Source organism: Gorilla gorilla, chromosome 3 (genome assembly GCF_029281585.2).
Source record: "Gorilla gorilla gorilla isolate KB3781 chromosome 3, NHGRI_mGorGor1-v2.1_pri, whole genome shotgun sequence".
Taxonomy (NCBI): domain Eukaryota; kingdom Metazoa; phylum Chordata; class Mammalia; order Primates; family Hominidae; genus Gorilla; species Gorilla gorilla.
In genome coordinates this window covers 106,493,412-106,513,738 of record NC_073227.2, presented here as the reverse complement: position 1 = coordinate 106,513,738, position 20,327 = coordinate 106,493,412, and the positions used below count along the sequence as shown (strand labels likewise).

Genomic DNA, 20,327 nt, shown 5'->3' with positions numbered 1-20,327 from the left:
CAAACTTATAGAATATTTTGAACATACAGAAAATGATATAATTGAATTTTTGTACTTCCCACCAAGATTAAACTTATGTTAATATGGTGCCTAATACTTTTTACTCCACAATTATACGTACTTAAAAGCAATATATAATCATTTTTGTATATTTTGTAATTTTAAAATTTCACACAAATATAGTATATTCTTTATATCTGTTACAAACTGCTTTTCTTCTCGGTCAATATCATGTTTGAAAAATTTATCTATACTGATACACTAAGCTCTAATATAACTACTCCAAGTCCTATATAGAATTCTATTATAAATTATATTTTATTTAATAGTGCTTTTATTCTACAATAAATATATATATCCTGTTGAGCATATGTTTGAGGGTTTTTTTTGTAAATTAAATGTTAAGAACTGAAAATGCTTTATAACAGGACGTATTTCCCTTTAAATTATTAGGTATGTCCACTTTCTTATATCTAATCTTTATGAGTGTGATGGAATTCATCATTATAAAAGATAGGACATTTTAACCTTATTTCATTATTAAATACAATTTGTGAAAGGTATAGTACAGGTCAAGATAAGGATTATGTTGGAGATATGTTGTGCATGGTACTTTGCATATGACTCAAATTATGCCAAAATCTATATTGTTATATAATGAAAAACTAGTGATTTGAAAATTTATGCTCCATTTCTTTTTCCTCTAGGTATTTATGAGCCTCCATTTCTTATACTACTGCAGTGAACCAACATTGGATGTGAAAATTGCCTTTTGTCAGGTGTGTGTTCCTTACAGGTAAAACAAGGTACAGTATATTCCCTTGTATTTCCACTTTGACATACCATTTGCATACATTCCACACCAAAGTCAGTATTTATATCATATTAACAGTAGTTTAGAATTAGGAGCTGGCAAGACGGCTGAATAGAAACAGCCCCAGTCTCCAGGTCCCAGCGAGATCAACGCAGAAGACGAGTGATTTCCGCATTTCCACATGAGGTACCTGGTTCATCCCACTGGGAAAGGTTAGAGAGTGGGTGCAGCCCACAGAGGGCGAGGTGAAGCAGGGTGGGGCGTGGCCTCACCCAGGAAGTGCAAGGGGTCAGGGAACTCCCTCTCCTAGCCAAGGGAAGCCATGAGGGACTGTGCCGTGAGGAAGGGTGCACTCTGGCCCAGATGCTACACTTTTTCGATGGTCTTCGCAACCTGCAGATTCCCTCAGGTGTCTACACTGCAAGGGTCCTGGGTTTCAAGCACAAAATGGGCGGCCGTTTGGGCAGACACCAAGCTAGCTACAAGAGATTCTTTTCATACCCCAGTGGTGCCTGGAACACCAGCGAGACAGAACCATTCACACCCCGTGCAAAGGGGGCTGAAGCCAGGGAGCCAAGTGGTCTAGCTTAGGGGATCCCACCCCCATGGAGCCCAGCAAGCTAAGATCCACTGGCTTGAAAATTCTCACTGACAGCACAGCAGTATGAAGTCGACCTGGGATGCTCAACCTTGGTTGGGGGGAGGGGCGTCTGCCATTACTGAGGCTTGAGTAGACGGTTTTCCCCTCACAGTGTAAACAAAGCTGCTGGAAAGTTCGAACTGGGCAGAGGCCACCACAGCTCAGCAAAGCCAGTGTAGCCAGACTGCCTCTCTAGATTCCGCCTCTCTGGGCAGGGCATCTCTGAAAGAAAGGCAGCAGCTTAGTCAGCAACTTATAGATGAAACTCCTATCTCCCTGGGACAGAGTACCTGGGTGAAGGGGCAGCTGTGGGCACAGCTTCAGCAGACTTAAACGTTCCTGCCTGCCAGCTCTGAAGGGAGCAGCAGATCTCCCAGCACAGCAATCAAGCTCTGCTAAGGGACAGACTATCTCCTCAAGTGGGTCCCTGACCCCCACACCTCCCAGCAAGGGTCGACAGACACCTCATACAGGAGAGCTCCAGCTGGCATCTGGCAGGTGCCCCTCTGAAAAAAGCTTCCAGAGGAAGGAACAGATGCAATCTTTGCTATTCTGCAGTCTCTGCTGGTGATACTCAGGCAAACAGGATCTGGAGTGGACCTCCAGCAAACTCCAGCAGAGCTGCAGCAGAGGGGCCTGTTAGAAGGAAAACTAACAAACAGAAAGGAATAGCATCAACATCAACAAAAAGGACATTCACACAAAAACCCCATCTGAAGGTCATCAGCATCAAAAACCAAAGGTAGATAAATCCACAAAGATGAGGAAAAACCAGCACAAAAAGGCTGAAAATTCCAAAAGCCAGAATGCCTCTTCTCCTCCAAAGGATCACAACTCCTCCCCAGCAAGGGAACAAAGCTGGATGGAGAATGAGTTTGACGAATTGACAGAAGTAGGCTTCAGAAGGTGAGTAAAAACAAACTCCTCCAAGCTAAAGGAGCATGTTCTAACTCAATGCAAGGAAGTTAAGAACCTTGAAAAAAGGTTAAAGGAATTCCTAACTAGAATAACCAGTTTAGAGAAGAACATAAATGACCTGATGGAGCTGAAACACACAGCATGAGAACTTCGTGAAGCATACACAAGTATCAATAGCCAAATCCATCAAGCAGAAGAAAGGATATCAGAGACTGAAGATCAACTTAATGAAATAAAGTGTGAAGACAAGATTAGAGAAAAAAGAATGAAAAAGAATGAACAAAGCCTCCAAGAAATATAGGACTATGTGAAAAGACCAAACTTATGTTTGATTGATGTACCTGAAAGTAACAGGGAGAATAGAACCAAGTTGAAAAACACTCTTTAGGATATTATCCAGGAGAACTTCCCCAACCTAGCAAGAGAGGCCAACATTCATATCCAGGAAATACAGAGAACACCACAAAGATACTCCTTGAGAAGACCAACCCCAAGATATATAATCGTCAGATTCACCAAGGTTAAAATGAAGGAAAAAATGGTAAGGGCAGCCAGAGAGAAAGATTGGGTTACCCATAAAGGGAAGCCGATCAGACTAACAGCAAATATCTCTGCAGAAACCCTACAAGCCAGAAGAGAGTGGGGGGCAATATTCGACATTCTTAAAGGAAAGAATTTTCAACCCAGAATTTCATGTCCAGCCAAATTAAGCCTCATAAGTGAAGGAGAAATAAAATCCTTTACAGACAAGCAAATGCTGAGAGATTCTGTCACCACCAGGCCTGCCTTACAAGAGCTCCTGAAGGGAGCACTAAATATGGAAAGGAACAATTGGTACCAGCCACTGAAAAAACATCCCAAATTGTAAAGACCATCGACACTATGAAGAAACTGCATCAACTAATGGGCAAAATAACCAGCTGACATCATAATGACAGGATCAAATTCACACATAACAATATTAACCTTAAAGGTAAATGGGCTAAATGCCCCAATCAAAAGACACAGACTGGCAAATTGGATAGAGTTAAAATTGGATAGAGTCAAGACCCATTGGTGTGCTGTATTCAGGAGACCCATCTCACATGCAAAGACACATATAGGCTCAAAATAATGGGATGGAGGAATAGTTACTAAACAAATGGAAAGCAAAAAAAAAAAAAAAAAGCACGGGTTGTAATCCTAGTCTCTGATAAAGATAAAAAAAGACAAAGAAAGGCATTACATAAAGGTAAAGGGGTCAATGCAACAAGAAGAGCTAACTCTCTTAAATTTATATGCACCCAATACAGGAGCACCTAGATTCATAAGGCAAGTTCTTAGAGACCTACAAGGAGACTTAGACTCTCACACAATAATAGTGGGAGAATTTAACACCCCATTGTCAATATTAGACAGATCAACGAGGCAGAAAATTAACAAGGATATTCAGGACTTGAATGCAGCTCTGGACCAAGTGGACCTAATAGACATCTACAGAACTTTCCACCCCAAATAAGCAGAATATACATTCTTCTCAACACCACATAGCATTTATTCTAAAATTGACCACATAATTGGAAGTAAAACACTCCTCAGCAAATGCAAAAGAATGGAAATAATAACAAACAGTCTTTCAGACCACAGTGCAATGAAATTAGAATGCAGGATTTAAAAACTTACTCAAAACCACAGAACTACATAGATACTGAACAACCTGCTCCTAAATGACTACTGGGTAAATAACAAAATTAAGGCAGAAATAAATCAGTTATTTGAAATCGAGGAGAACAAAGACACAATATACCAGAATCTCTGGGAGACAGCTAAAGCAGTGGTTAGAGGGAAATTTATAACACTAAATGCCCACAGGAGAAAGTGAAAAAGATCTAAAATCAACATCCTAACATCATAATTAAAAGAACTAGAGAAGCAAGAGTAAACAATTTCAAAAGATAGCAGAGGACAAGAAATAAATAAGATCAGAGCAGAACTGAAGGATAGATACACAAAAAACCCTTCAAAAAATCACAGAATCCAGGAGCTATTTTTTTTGAAAAGGTTAACAAAATAGATAGACTGCTAGCCAGACTAATAAAGAGGAAAAGAAAGAAGAATCAAATAGACACAATAAAAAATGAAGAAGGGGATATCACCACTGATCCCGCAGAAATACAGACTACCATCAGAGAATACTATAAACACCTCTATGCAAATAAACTTGAAAATCTAGAAAAAATGGTTAAATTCCTGGACACATACACCCTCCCAAGACTAAACCAGGAAGGAGTTAAATCCCTGAATAGACCAATAACAAGTGCTGAAATTGAGGCAGTAATTAATAGCCTACCAACCAAAAAAAGCCCAGGACCAGACAGATTCACAGCTGAATTCTACCGGAGGTACAGAGTTGCTGGCATCATTCCTTCTGAAACTATTCCAGACAATAGAAAAAGAGGGACTCCTTCCTTACTCATTTTATGAGGCCAGCATCATACTGATACCAAAACCTGGCAGAGACACAGTGTAAAAAGAAAATTTCAGGGCAGTATCCCTGATGAACATCAATGTAAAAATCCTCAATAAAATACTGACAAACCGAATCCAGCAGCACATCAAAAAGCTTATCTACCTTGACCAAGTTGGCTTCATCCCTGGGATGCAAGGGTGGTTCAGCATATGCAAATCAATAAATGTAATCCATTACAGAAACAGAACCAATGACAAAAACCACATGTTTATCTCAATAGATGCAGAAAAGGCCTTCGATAAAATTCAACACCTGTTCATGCTAAAAACTCTCAATAAACTAGGCACTGATGGAACGTATCTCAAAATAATAAGAGCTATTTATGACAGTTCCACAGCCAGTATCATACTGAATGGGAAAAGCTGGAATAATTCCCTTTGAAAACCAGCAGAAGACAAGGATGCCCTCTCTCACCACTCCTATTCAACAGAGTATTGGAAGTTCTGACCAGGGCAATCAGGCAAGAGAATGAAATAAAGCGTATTCAAATAAGAAGAGAAGAAGTCAAAATTTTCTCTGTTTGCAGATGACATGATTGTATATTTAGAAAACCTCATCATCTCAGTCCAAAATCTCCTTAATCTGATAAGCAACTTCAGCAAAGTCTCAAGATACAAAGTCAATGTGCAAATATCACAAGCATTTCTATATACCAATAATAGACAAACAGCCAAATCATGAGTGAACTCCCATTCACAATTGCTACAAACAGAATAAAATACCTAGGAATACAATTAAAAGGGATGCAAACGACCTCTTCAAGGAGAACTACAAAACATGGCTGAAGGAAATAAGAGAGGTCACAAACAAATGGAAAAACAAAACATACCATGCTCATGGATAGGAAGAATCAATATTGTGAAAATGGCCATACTGCCCAAAGTAATTTATAGATTCAATGCTATTCCCATCAAACTACCTTTGACATTCTTCACAGAATTAGAAAAAACTACTTTAAATTTCATATGGAACCAAAAAAGAGCCCATAAAGCCAAGACAATCCTAAGCAAAAAGAACAACACTGGAGGCATCATGCTACCTGACTTCAAACTATACTACAAGGCTACAGTAACCAAAACAGCATGGTGCTGGTACCAAAACAAATATATAGACCAATGGAACAGAACAGAGGCCTTAGAAATAATGCCCCAAATCTACAACCATCTGATCTTCAACAAAAATAAGCCATGGGGAAAGGATTCCCTATTTAATAAATGGTGTTGGGAAAACTGGCTAGCCATATGCAGAAAACTGAAACTGGACCCTTTCCTTACACCTTATACAAAGATTAACTCAAGATGGATTAAAGACTGAAATGTAAGACCTAAAACCATAAAAACCATAAAAACCGTGGAAGAAAACCTAGGTAATATCATTCAGGACATAGGCATGGGCAAAGACTTCATGACTAAAACACCAAAAGCAATGGCAACAAAAGCCAAAATTGACAAATGGGATCTAGTTAAACTAAAGAACTTCTCCACAGCAAAAGAAATTATTACCAGAGTGAACAGGCAACCCACAGAATGGGGGAACATTTTTGCAATGTATCCATCTGACAAAGGGCTAAAGTCCAGAATCTATAAAGAACTTAAATTTATGAGAAAATAACAAACAACCCCATCAAAAAATGGGCAAATGATATGAACAGTCACTTCTCAAAAGAAGACATTTATGCAGACAACAAACATATGAAAAAAAGCTCTTCATCACTGGTCATTGGAGAAATGCAAATCAAAACCACAATGAGATAACATCTCATGCCAGTTAGAATGGTGAGCATTAAAAAGTCAGGAAACAACAGATGCTGGTGAGGATGCAGAGGAATAGGAAAGATTTTACACTGTTGGTGGGAGTGTAAATTAGTTCAACCATTGTGGAAGACAGTGTGGTGATTCCTCAAGGATCTAGAACCAGAAACACCATTTGACCCAGCAATCCCATTACTGGGTATATATCCAAAGGATTCTAATCATTCAACTATAAAGACACATGCACAGGTATGTTTATAGCAGCACTGTTCACAATAGCAAGACTTGCAACCAAACCAAATGCCCATCAGTAATAGACTGGATAAAGAAAATATGCCACATACACACCATGGAATACTATGCAGCCATAAAAAGGATGAGTTCATGTCCTTTGCAGGGACATGGATGAAGCTGGAAACCATCATTCTTAGCAAACTAACAGGAACAGAAAGCCAAACACCCCATGTTCTCACTCACATGTGGGAGCTGAACAATGAGAACACATGGACACAGGGAGGGGAACATCACACACCAGGGCATGTCGAGAGGGATAGAATTAGGAGAAACACCTAATGTAGATGACAGATCGATGGGTGCAGCAAACCACCATGGCACATGTATACCTATGTAACAAACCTTCATGTTCTGCACATGTATCCCAGAACTTAAAGTATAAGTTTTTTAAAAAGTAGTTTAGGAAATGGAAGTGAATAGGTGTTTAGTTTCTAATTCATTTAAGTTAGAATGGGAATAAAGGTAATTTTTTCAAGTTTTATTATAAAGTGATTTCTTCTTTGATTATATTTACACTTAAAGATTTTAGTATTTCTTTTCAAATCCTTGAAATGGGTCTTTAACCATAAAAATAGCTTCATTCTTTACAGTAGTCCCCCCTTATCTGTGGTTTCGGTTTCCACAGTTTCAGTCACCCACTGGTAACTGTGGTCCTCAAAATATTAAATTGAAAATTCCAGAAATAACAACTCATGAGTTTTAGATTGCACGATGTTCTGAGTAGTGTGAAGAAATCTTGTGCCATCTTGCTCCATCCCACTTCGGTTGTGCAGCACGTCCATATAATGCCACCTGCCAGTGAATTACATAACAACCATCTCTGTTATCAGATTGACTGTTGTGGTATCACAGTGCTCGTGTTCAAGTAACTTTTATTTTACTTAATTGTTCTATTTTGTATTAGTTATTGTTGTTAATATCTTACTGTGCCTAACTTACAAATTAAACTTTATCATAGGTATATACGTATAGGGTTCAGTGCTATCTGTGGTTTCAGGCATGCACTGGGGGTCTTAAAATGTGTTCTCTGAATATAAGGGGAGACTACTGTATTATTATTTCTCATCATAAGAACTGATTAGCCTCAAATAGAGTATCTCTAAACCCACTATAATAATATACAGGTGGTAGTCAGTTTGTTTTCTGATGCCTAATTCTAACCAGTACTTATAATAGTAAAAATGTTAACCAGCAATGATGACAAACAATGGTATATTTAACCTAGAAGGGAAAGTAAGAAGGTGGCAACAACGTTTGGTAGTGTGCATGGACTAGATAAGAGTTGACTTCTTTGTATTCATGCAAACCCTATCTTTAAGGAGAAGGCTCCCTAGGGCACCTACATAAACTTCAAGTATTTTTAAAACAGTTCTAACTTAACCCTGTTGTCATATATAATTGACAGTGCTCTCTTTTACTCTCAAGAATTGTTCTAGTTTTGGCAAAAAATTGTATGTTACCTTATTCATACTTAAGCAGAGAGCTTCCCTTCAGTTTTTCAGCATGATTATCATTGCACCTTCTCTTTGAGCTGTGTTTTAAATAGAGAATGACATGAATCATTGAAACAAGATTTTTAAAATAACTCTTTTGCTTTATTTTAATGCAGTCTTTCCTAATTCTAGAATTAATATTTGCTTATTATAGAAAATATAGAAAAGCATAAAAGGAAACAAAACATTATTTTTGCATATACTTTCTGTAACTACTGTATGTACTTTCCTTGAGCATAGATTTTCTATGAGAAAGTAAAATGTGTTGCCTGCAATGAATAAGATTTACTGATCTCTCTCATCTCCCTAACCTGTAATTGTTGCAGTTTCTGAAGTCTCAGGCTATTAGACAACTTCTCTAATAAGAACTCCAGTGCTAGACAGCCTTGGTTAGAAATTCCATTTCTATCCCTTATTAGCCATTTACTTGTGACCTTGGGCAAGTTACTTGATCTCTATGTGCTTCAGTTTCTTTATTTATAAAAGGAGGAAATAATAATACCTACATTTTAGGCTTGTTATGAGAATTAAATGAGTTTATGCTTGCAAAGCACTGAGAGCAGTACTAGCACATGTGTTTGTTAAATAGATGATTAAATTTTAAATAAATTTATACTCACTCTCTGGTGCTCCCACTGAGTCCCAGTGCTTTAAATATTATCATTATCATGAATATCACACAGTTTTATCTCCAACCCAAACATTTTCCTGGAACTGGACTCATATTCAACTGTCTGTTCTACATCTCCGCTTAGATGTCAAATAGGCATATCAGACTGTATGCATTCCAAAGCAACACCTCATCTATCCTCTAAAATTACTCTTCCCATTGTCTACTCCAGTTCAGTAACTGATAACTTCACTCTTCCACTTATAATAAAATCCTTGGAATCATCTTTTGGGTCACACTCCATATTCAAGCTGTCAGCAAATTCTGTTGACTCTATAATTAAAACATAACTGGAATCTCACTGATTCTCACTATTTCTCCACTACCACCCTGAAAGATACCCTTATCTCTTGCTTAAATTATTGTAAGAGCTTCTACTTTTGCCCACCCCCAAGTGGTTTACTCTTAAAACATTAGAAAGAATTGTCTTTGAAAAATATAAGTGAGATCATGTCACTCCTTGACTAAAACAAAAACAAAAGAGAAAGACCTTTCAATGTCTTCCTATCTCACTCAGCAAAAATTAAAATCCTTATAATAAATCCCCAAGCCTTTATTATCTAGCCCCCTAGAAACCTCTATCCTAAAATGTTCTTCTGTTATCCACTTGGGCCACTCCTTAACCATCTTCAGGGCTTCACTGAAATGCCATTTTTAAGCAAATCTTTCCTGACAATCCTTTTAAAAATTGTCCTAACTACCTGACTGCATACCCAACTTCCCTGCCTCCATAATACATCAGTATCTAACGTTCTATATATGTTGCTGGTCTGGAATTTTGCTTCTCTCTCTCCACTTGAATGCATTTTGCATATGAACCAGATTTTTTTCAGTGTCCTGCTGGGGCCAGTTCACACAGGCTCACAAGAGCTGAATATGCACAACTTTCCAACTCAAAGTTTAATGATGCCAAGTTGGTAACTTAAAATCGGTCATGATTGGAGTATTTATGTTACAGAAATGTGCAAATACTGCAAATAGGCCCCCTTCCCATTTTTTCTCCTCCCCAGCCAGTTGTTGAACATTTACCAGCACACCATTGGAATCGTCTCCCGTTCACTGCTGTACTGCAGAACTCACAATAGTATCTGACATAGGGTCGGTGTATTAGGCAGTTCTTGTGACGCCATAAAGAAATACTTGAGGCTGGGTAATTTATAGAGAAAAGAGGTTTAACTGGCTCATGGTTCTGCAGACAGTACAAGAAATGTGGCACAGGCATCTGCTTCTGGTGAGGGACTCAGGAAGCTTACAATTATGGTAGAAAGCAAGGGAGGAGCAGGCATGTCACACGGCCAGCATGGGAGCAAGAGAGAAAGCAGGGAAGGTGCCACACACTTCTAAGCAACCAGATCTCATAAGAACTCACTCACTGTAGTGAGGACAACACCAAGCCACCAGGGATTCACCTCCATGACCCAAACACCTCCCACAAGGCCCCACCTCCAGCACTGAGGATTACATTTTAACATGAGATTTGAAGGGGACAAATATCCAAACCATATCAGTAGGCTCTCATCAAACATCTGCAGAATGAATAAATGAATCATACATGTTTTGCTTATGTAATCAGTAGCAACAGTGATCCTGCTGTGGTGTAAAATGAGTAGGCCTGAAGTTTTAGGTTAAATATCTGGGCCCTAGCACTTGCAAGCTGTATGACTGTGAGCTATTTCCTTAGCCTTCATTATCCTAGCCATTTACTTGCCATTAACACTTAAAAAACATACCAACCAGCCTAAAACCATAAAAACCCTAGAAGAAAACCTAGGCAATAACAGTCAAGACATAGGCATGGGCAAGAACTTCATGTCTAAAACACCAAAAGCAATGGCAACAAAAGACAAAATTGACTAATGGGATCTAATTAAACTAAAGAGCTTCTGCACAGCAAAAGAAACTACCATCAGAGTGAACAGGCAACCTACAGAATGGGAGAAAATTTTTGCAATCTACTCATCTGACAAAGGGCTAATATCCAGAATCTACAATGAACTCCAACAAATTTACAAGAAAAAAACAAACAACCTCATCAAAAAGTGGGCAAAGGATATGAACAGACACTTCTCAAAAGAAGACATTTATGCAGCCAAAAGACATATGAAAAAATGCTCATCATCTCTGGCCACCAGAGAAATGCAAATCAAAACCACAATGAGATACCATCTCACACCAGTTAGAATGGCGATCATTAAAAAGTCAGGAAACAACAGGTGCTGGAGAGGATGTGGAGAAATAGGAACACTTTTACACTGTTGATGGGACTGTAGACTAGTTCAGCCATTGTGGAAGTCAGTGTGGCGATTCCTCAGGGATCTAGAACTAGAAATACCATTTGACCCAGCCATCCCATTACTGGGTATATACCCAAAGGATTACAAATCATGCCGCTATAAAGGCACATGCACATATATGTTTATTGCGGCACTATTCACAATAGCAAAGACCTGGAACCAACCCAAATGTCCAACAATGATAGACTGGATTAAGAAAATGTGGCACATATACACCATGGAATACTATGCAGCCATAAAAAATGATGAGTTCATGTCCTTTGTAGGGACATGGATGAAGCTGGAAACCATCATTCTCAGCAAACTATCGCAAGGACAAAAAACCAAACACTGCATGTTCTCACTCATAGGTGGGAATTGAACAATGAGAACACAGGTACACAGGAAGGGGAACATCACACATTGGGGACTGTTGTGGGGTGGGGGTATGGGGGAGGGATAGCATTTGGAGATATACCTAATGTTAAATGACGAGTTACTGAGTGCAGCACACCAACATGGCACATGTATACGTATGTAACAAACCTGCACATTGTGCACATGTACCCTAAAACTGAAAGTATAATAATAATAAAAAAACCAGCCAAAACTAAAATCTAAGTTAATGTTTTACATATTTCAAGACTAAATCTGAACCTCAAGAACAATTATCAATTAACATAACCTAAAAATTTCAGCCATTTTTTAAAATACAGAAAGTCTTTGTGTAGGTTGTTGTTATTTTTCAGTTCAACTTTCTACATTTGGGTGTAGATACAGAATGTTTATTTTTAATGAGAGTTCTTTTAAAGCAAAGGAATAAAAAGAAGTGAAGCATGAACTTTCTTAATGACTGGATTTTCTTGCTTACTATGAGCTTTTAATACACAGAAAATATGCGTGCATATAACGTTTTTAAAAAATCTAGAAATAGCATAGTAAAAATATTTCCATTTGTGACTGGACATTTTATTTACTTTCTTTGTAGAATTTTCTCTGATAAAAACACTTATTTTTATTTTTCTTATAACTCTGTGCCTCATTCACTTCTCTAGCAATTTAAAGAAAACAGTGTATTTATTTTTAGAGGCAGAATGATCTATTGGGGTTTTCTTTCTAACTATGCTCCTTGGAAGCTTCTCATTTCCTGGGGCATCTCACAGATCCTTTATGTGCTATGGTGTTTAAGCTTATCACCAGCTTGGCTAAGGCTACTCTCAACTTTTTGCCCAACAGACAATACTCAAAGACCTTAAAAAAACTTGTCAATAATTAATTAATGATTAACTGTGTCCAGAATTCCAGTCTCTTGAGCCTTAGTCCATGGGGTTTTCAATTATGTCATATTTCTAAGTTTTTCACTATTGTCTGCAAGAAATCAGAGAAATACAGAAAATGAAATTGCTGAATAGTATTTGTTAACAGAAAATAGGTACATTATCTATAATAGTTTTTACCTTAATTCTTAACTGAATTATTTGAAGAATATGGGATTCACTGACTTTTTTGAAGAAGTTACTCTTATTATTTTTTTTTAACCCAACCAAGTAGCTTTTGAAGGCAAGAGGCTTCTTGTTATAGTCTTGGGAGAAATTTTTCTTTGTAATGTTGGACAATAAAAGAATAATCTTTAGTTTGCACTGGTATTAATTCAATAATTACAAAAATATAAACCTACAGGGAATATAAAGTGCAAAATTCTTGATTCTCCTGAGCAATAGGTAAGTAGTCTTAGCCCTCTTTTCTCAATTGAACAGAGGTACAGAACTGTTACATTTCACTCTATGAATTTAAGAAACTCATGAAAGTGTTCTTTTTGGAACTTTGTTGTACTGAACAGATTATTCAGGATTTTAACCAGGGGATATATTCACAGAGAAATAATATGTGTTGTGGCCCCCCAACTCCTACACACTCACTGGTGGCTACAGCACTTACCGCATTCTTTGTGTATTACTACTAAGTTTACAGATTTGTCTTCCTCATTCAGTGGTACTATCTCAGGGTCAGGACCAGGGCATCTTCCTCCTTAACTCCCAGGCCCAGAAGTTTATCTTACTCCAGAAAATATTCAATGAAAGAGAGAAAATGAAAACCCAGCAGAAAAACACCGTTTCCTAAGTAGAAATGTGTTTGCTTGCTTTTCAAAATCAAATCGATTTTTCAACATCCTCATATCCTGCAAGTGTATGTTAATAGATTTAATTATGTTTTCGTTATTTTCCTAATCATAAATCAGTATTTACCTAACATTTATCTAACATTTATCAACTTAGTGTCCTCTGTAAACATTTACCGATGATTTAGTTATGAATAATTTTAAATTATTTCCTGATTTTGAGAAAGCCTGTGACACAGAGGGTACAAATTAATTAATCATCAAATCATAAATTTAAGCAGCACTGGAAGTAAAAGGGACTGAGCTAAGACTGGTCTTCCTTTTTCTTATGACACAAAAACTCCTTTTGGCTCCTTATCTACTCATTGACTGATTGATTATTGATTTTACCATTCATCGATTCAACACATATTTTTAAGAGTTTTTGGTAATTTTTCTAATTTATTAGTTTAATATCCATCCCATTTAAAAATTTAATTTACTTAAAAAATTGGCACATAACAATCATACATGTTTACGGAGGTACATAGTGATGTTTTGATACATATAATGTATAGTAATCACATCAGGGTGATTAACATATCCATCATCTCAAACATTTATCATTTCTTTGTTTTGGGAACATTCAATATCCTCCTTCTAACTATTTGAAATTTATAATATAAACTATAGTCACCCTACAGTGCTGTAGAACACCGTATTATATTCTTCCTGTCTAGCTCTAATTTTATACCCTTTAACAATCTCTTTTTTCCCCCAACCCTTACCCATCTCAGCCTCCAGTATCCTCTGTTCTACTTTTTACTTCTATGAGATCAACTTTTTTTTAGCTTCCATATATGAATGAGAACATGTGGTGTTTAACTTCCTGTTCTTCTCTTATTTCACTTAACATAATGTCTTCCAGTTCCATTCATGGTGCTGAGAATGACAGGATTTCATTTCTCTTTTATGGCTCAGTAGTATTCCATTGAGTGTATATACCTAATTTGCTTTATCTAGTCATCTGTTTTTGGACACCTAAGGTTGATTCCATGTCTTGGCTATTGTGAATAGTGCGGTAAACATGGGGGTGTAGATATGTCTTTGATACACTAATTTTCTTTTTTCTTCTTCTTTTTTTTTTGATGAACACCCAGTAGTGGGATTGCTGGATCATACGGTAGTTCTATCTGTAGTTTTTTGAAGAAGCTATATACTGTTCTCCATAGTTGTTGTACTAGTTTACATTCCCACCAACAGTGTATAAGAGCTTCCTTTTCTCCATATCTCACCAACATTTATTATTTTTTGTCCTTTTTATAATAGTCATTCTAACCGGGGTAGGATAACACATCAATGTGGTTTTGATTTGTAGTTTTCTGATGATTAGTGACGTTGAGTGATCTTTTCGTATATTTTTTGGCCATTCGTGTGTCTTCTTTTGAGACATGTCTGTTCAGATCATTTGTTTATTTTATAATACAGATTTTGTTGTTGTTATTGAGATATTTGAGCTCCTTGTATATTTAGGATATTAATTCCCTTTGGAATCAATAGTTTGAAAATATTTTCTCCCATTCTGTGGGTTGTATTTTCACTTTGCTGATTGTTTCCTTTGCTGTGCAAAAGCTTTTTAGATTGATACAATCCAATTTTTTTTTTTTTTGGTTTTGTTGCCTCTGCTTTTGAGGTCTTATTTTCATAAAATCTTTGCCCAGAACAATGTCCCAAAGCATATTCCCTATGTCTTCTTCTAGTAGTTTTATAGTTTTAGGTCTTACATTTAAGTATTTCATCTATCTTGAGTTGTATTTTGTTTATTGTGAGAGATATAGTTTCATTCTTCTTCATATGAATAACCATTTAGCATCATTTATTGAAGAGAGTTTCCCTTCCCCAATGTATGTTCTTGGTAGCTTTGTCAAAAGGTAGTTGGCGTAGATATGTAAATTAATTTCTGGGTTTTCTGATTTGTTCTGTTGGCCTATGTGTCTGTTTTTATGCCAGTGCCATGCTGTTTTGGTTACTATAGCCTTGTAGTATATTTTGAAGTCTGGTGGCATAATATCTTTAGCTTTGTTCTTTTTGTTAAGGATTGCTTTGGCTATTTGGGGCCTTTTGTGGTTCCATACAAATTTTTGGATTTTTTTTCCTGGGAAGAATGTTGTTGGTATTTTGGTAGGCGTTACATTGAATGTGTAGGTTGCTTTGGTTAGTATGGTCATTTAACAATATTAATTCTTCTGATTCATAAGCATGAGATATCTTTTCATTTGTATCCTTTTTAATTTCTTTCATTGGTGTTTTATAGTTTTCCTTGTATAAGTCTTTCACCTCCTTGGTTAAATTTATTCCTAGGTATTTTATTGTTTGTGTACTATTGTAAATGGAATTGACTTCTTGATTTCTTTTCTTTTCTTTCTTTTTTTATATATTTTTTGAGATGGAGTCACTCTGTCACCCAGGCTGGAGTGCAGTGGTGCGATCTTGGCTCACTGCAACCTCCACTTCCCAGGTTCAAGTGATTCTCCTGCCTCAGTATCCCAAGTAGCTGGGACTACAGGTGCTGACCACCACGCCTGGCTAATTCTTTGTATTTTTAGTAGAGACAAGGTTTCATCATGTTAGCCAGGATGGTCTCAATCTCCTGACCTTGTGATGTGCCCGCCTTGGCCTCCCAAAGTGCTGGGATTATAAGCATGAGCCACCACACCCAGCAAACTTCTTGATTTCTTTTTTAGCTAGTTTGTTGTTCGTGTGTAGAAATGCTACTGATTTTTGTTTGTTGATTTTGCATTCTGCAATTTTATTGAATTTGTTTTGTTACTTCTAAGGGTTTTTTAGTAGAGTCTTTAGGTTTTTCTATATATGAGTTCATGCCATCTGCAAACAGGGACAACTTGACTTCTTCCTTTCTACTTTGGATGCCCTTTACTTATTTCTCATATCTAATTGCTTTGACCAGTTCTTCCAGTACTATGTTGAATAATAGTGGAAAGAGTGGGCTGTCTTGTTCCACTTCTTAGAGGAAAAGCTTTAAGGTTTTCCCTATTCAGTATGATGTTAGCTATGGGTTTATCATAAATGGCCTTTGTTGCAAGACATCTTACTGAGTACCTATAAAATGTACTTGTAATTTGTGTAATATAAACTAGAGATACAGCATGATGTGGTTACTCTCCTAAAAAACATGTTGTTTACTCTCAATCATGGTAGGGAGTGGTTAGGCTTATAAACATTAAAAAAACCCTACTCCTTAGAGTTCAAGACCTCAGAGATAAGCAATAATGAGTCACCAAACATCCAACCAACCAAAACCCCTCACTACTTATTGAATACGTACTGTGTGTGAAAAATTTATTAATGTTTTACCTCATTTTATCTTTATAATACCACTTAAACTACATTTAACTGAGAACAAAAAAACTATGATTAAATGCAAAGGAACTTAGCTAAGATGCTTTTGGACCAGTAGGGGGAAAAAGGTTTTTACACAAATTCCAAAATATGGTGGTGGTATTTAAGGTCCAAAAATACTACTGGAGATAAGAAAAAAATAGCAGTCTTAATGTGGAGTTGTTAGTGTCAAAATTAGCCTTCAGTTAAAAACAATTCTTACTTTTTTTTGGCATTTTACGTTGTAAGATATAATAGCCAAGATGAAACATGTTGCCTTTTTTTTAGTTAAAGCAATGTCTTTTAAATAAATATGAAATATTATTAGATGACTTGATTAGTTAATTAAAATATATTTTATTCCTCTGGATAATAAAAGCACTATATGTGTATATATAATAATATCTACCCTTTAGCAAAATTACTGATCACTTGGTTTACTATTTTTTTTGGCACAGTGTTTTTCAATCTTTGGAAATTTCAGGATAATTTGCTAATGTTTTATGGGGTGCAGTAACCTTTAAGAGCCCTTTTTAAACCTGGAAACTAGTAAACAAGGGAATTTATAAAAAGAAGTGTCTGGAGTGTCCATGGAGCGATTTCATTTTAAATGATATGTTGAGATTACTAGTATCTAGAGCATTTAAAAAACATCATTAAGCTTGGTTCCAGAATTATATGGGTTTTTAAAAACAGCTCTCTTGATTTTAAGGCAATTTGAATTTAAAATAACTTGCTCATTTCATTTGATGGGTCTATGATGTTTCTATTTCAAAGACTTTGAAAATATCCAATTAAAAATTTTATACTTCATTGGATGGCCATCCTAGATGGAATAAAGACTTCTATACCAACATGAGAAGTAGAGCAACAAAGAAAAAGATTTTTGGCAGAGCAGGGCAAAGGAAAAACCTGCATAATGTAACAGGTAAACTGTAAACCATTTTAGGTGATCTGTGAAACAAATGATATGGTTTGTATGGTTTAGGTTTTTGGAAGGACTGCCTGAACCCCCCAAAAACTCAATTTAGAGTCTTCACCTGATACACATATGGCTTAAGGGGATCAGCAGGTTGAACTGTGGATGTAGTTGAAGGCACTGGTGTTTCATAAATAAATGGCTGTGGTTTTGAGATATGAACCTATATATCCCTTTTTAAAAAAACTATTTTAGTTTTTCATGTAATGGGGAAAGAGAAATTTTTACTTTACCTTCTCCTTTTAATGAGTGTTCTTTCTTATGTATTATTAAGGAAACCTGACTCTTTCTTCTACATCTGCTTTAATATGTAACATTTAATTTTGCACTAATTTTCTAAAACCACAATGTATATGCTTTTGTTTGCATGACTATGAGTAAATTATTAAACAAAGATAAGGTAAACATTATTATAAAAATGTGATATATCTTGTATGTTGAAATAAATCACAGAGATTTCTGTACTGTCATGATAACGGTCTACCTGTTTTTATGGATGAATGATTAATGTTGCTTGACATTAGTTTTTTTCTGGGTATCCACAGGTGAACACAGTTATAGCAAATTTCAGAAGTGTTAATTTAGTGCTATGCTTCTGTTTTATATGCTGAGCAGTTTTTTTTTCTGAAAATTTATTAAGTAGTTATTATAGTTAATGAATACCCTTAGTTATGCTGCTCAAGTTTAACAGAAAATTTGAAGGTCCTAAATTTCAGTTCCGTGATAATTAACTTTTCTGTATTGGTTCATTGTGAAAATGTGCTTGATTTGCTTGAAGCACAAAAAGGTCAGATTTTGACTTCTTTTTGAATTGGTTTAACCTGAATTTAAGTGTAATTTGATGTTATGAGCTTAATTATTGTTGAGGTATTAATCAGATTAAATGCAGTTATTAGTTACATTTTTCAAAATACAGAAGTTGTGTTACAAAATCTTCCAGAACTATTCATGATTTTCAGTGTACGGTTAATTTGTAATCATGCTCTGCAAGAGAAGCATCAACTTTTGGATTCCATTATTTTCTATATTATGTTCTTAGGTAATCAACTAACTCCTTAAGTACACTATTTTAATTCTATTATCCTTCTGATAGGAGACTTTTGAAATATATTTTAAGTGATAATGTTTGCTTATCTGCACAGTTATTATTTGAAAGTATGATGCATGATAACCATAGGCTGCATTTTTCAGTAGGTTAAGAAGAATGTCCACTTTGGTTCTGAGTTCTAAAACCAGTTCTAATCTGGAGTGTATCATTCAATTCCTCTTTTGTTCATCTTCTCTGTGAGTGAATGTTTATTTGGTTATGGACATGTCTAACTCATTCAATAAAGGTCAAGTCAGCTACAAAAGTACATATTCAAAAAGATGAAAAACAAGATCATGGAGAATGTGGAACTATTAAAGGGAGGTACCAATTAAATCCTTTTGTAATTGTGCAGATGAGGGAATGATAAGGATATGCTTCATGTATTAGTCTGTGCTTGCATTGCTTTAAATATGTACCTGAGGCTAGGTAATTTATAAATAATAGAGATTTAATTGGTTCACGGTACTGCAGGCTGTACAGGAAGCACGGAAGCATCTGCTTGGCTTCTGGAGTGGCCTCAGGAAACTTGTAATCATGGTGGAAGGTGCAGGGGAAATAGGCACGTCTTACATGGCAGGAGCAGGAGGAAGAGAGAGAGGAGGGAGGTGTCACACACTTTTAAACAACCAGATCTCAAGAGAACTCACTATTGAGATGGCAGCACTAAAGGGGATGGTGTTAAGCCATGAGAAACCACCCCCATGATCCAGTCATCTCCCACCAGGCCCCACCTCCAACACTGGGGATTACAATTCCACAGGAGATTTGGGTAGACATACAGATCAAAACCATGTCACATCACACAGGGTTTAAGAATAATGTTCTTTGTTGTGTGAATGAAAACATGGCTTTAGTGTTTCAGATTCTTAAATGTAGCATTTGAAAAACTCTAACTCACTTTTCTAAAAATATAAAGACATATTTTAGAGATGAGTTAGTAAAATCCAGATAATTCATTTTAACCATTTCGATTCCCAAATGATATTTTTACTTTCCTTATTATGAAATATTAACCTCTTACTTCCACTCTGAGAAGGATTTTTTTAAAATAAAATTTATTATTACTACTCTGGAAAATTTGTCCATCTTTGATTATGTAATACCACTTATTATTTCCGATTTTGTATGTCTTTTTTCTTTATTGCAGACAAATTGTGAATGTGTAGATCAAAAGGTGTAAAATTCAGTGTGATTAGTTTAGTAGTCTAGATCATTGTGATAATGAAGCCCATAACTTGAAAAAGTTTGATCCTCTAAGGGAAAATTTAATATTAAGCTCCATGAGGTCAGGAGCTTTGCATTCTCAGTGTCTAGGGTAGTTCTTGGCACATTTTATGACCAAAATAAATATTTATAGAATGAAGAACATACTGCAGTAATAATAGACTCCAAATCTCAG

General features: G+C 36.2%; 1 protein-coding gene across 36 annotated transcripts in view; it reads left to right on the top strand.

Annotated features, from left to right (window-relative positions):
- MAPK10 (mitogen-activated protein kinase 10) overlaps positions 1 to 20,327 on the top strand; it is a 580,277-nt gene that overhangs the window by 397,429 nt on the left and 162,521 nt on the right. For 33 of the 36 annotated variants that reach the window (XR_008679024.2, XM_055384586.2, XM_055384585.2 and 30 more), the window contains one exon: positions 708 to 779. Coding sequence is in view for 32 of the 36 variants with exons in the window: in XM_055384586.2 (XP_055240561.1) it covers positions 714 to 779 (66 nt within the window). In the remaining 4 variants the exon portion in view is untranslated. Of the gene's footprint in view, positions 1 to 707; positions 807 to 20,327 lie in introns of all 36 variants that reach the window. The other 3 variants (XM_063705399.1, XM_063705400.1, XM_063705398.1) reach the window with 1 other exon arrangement.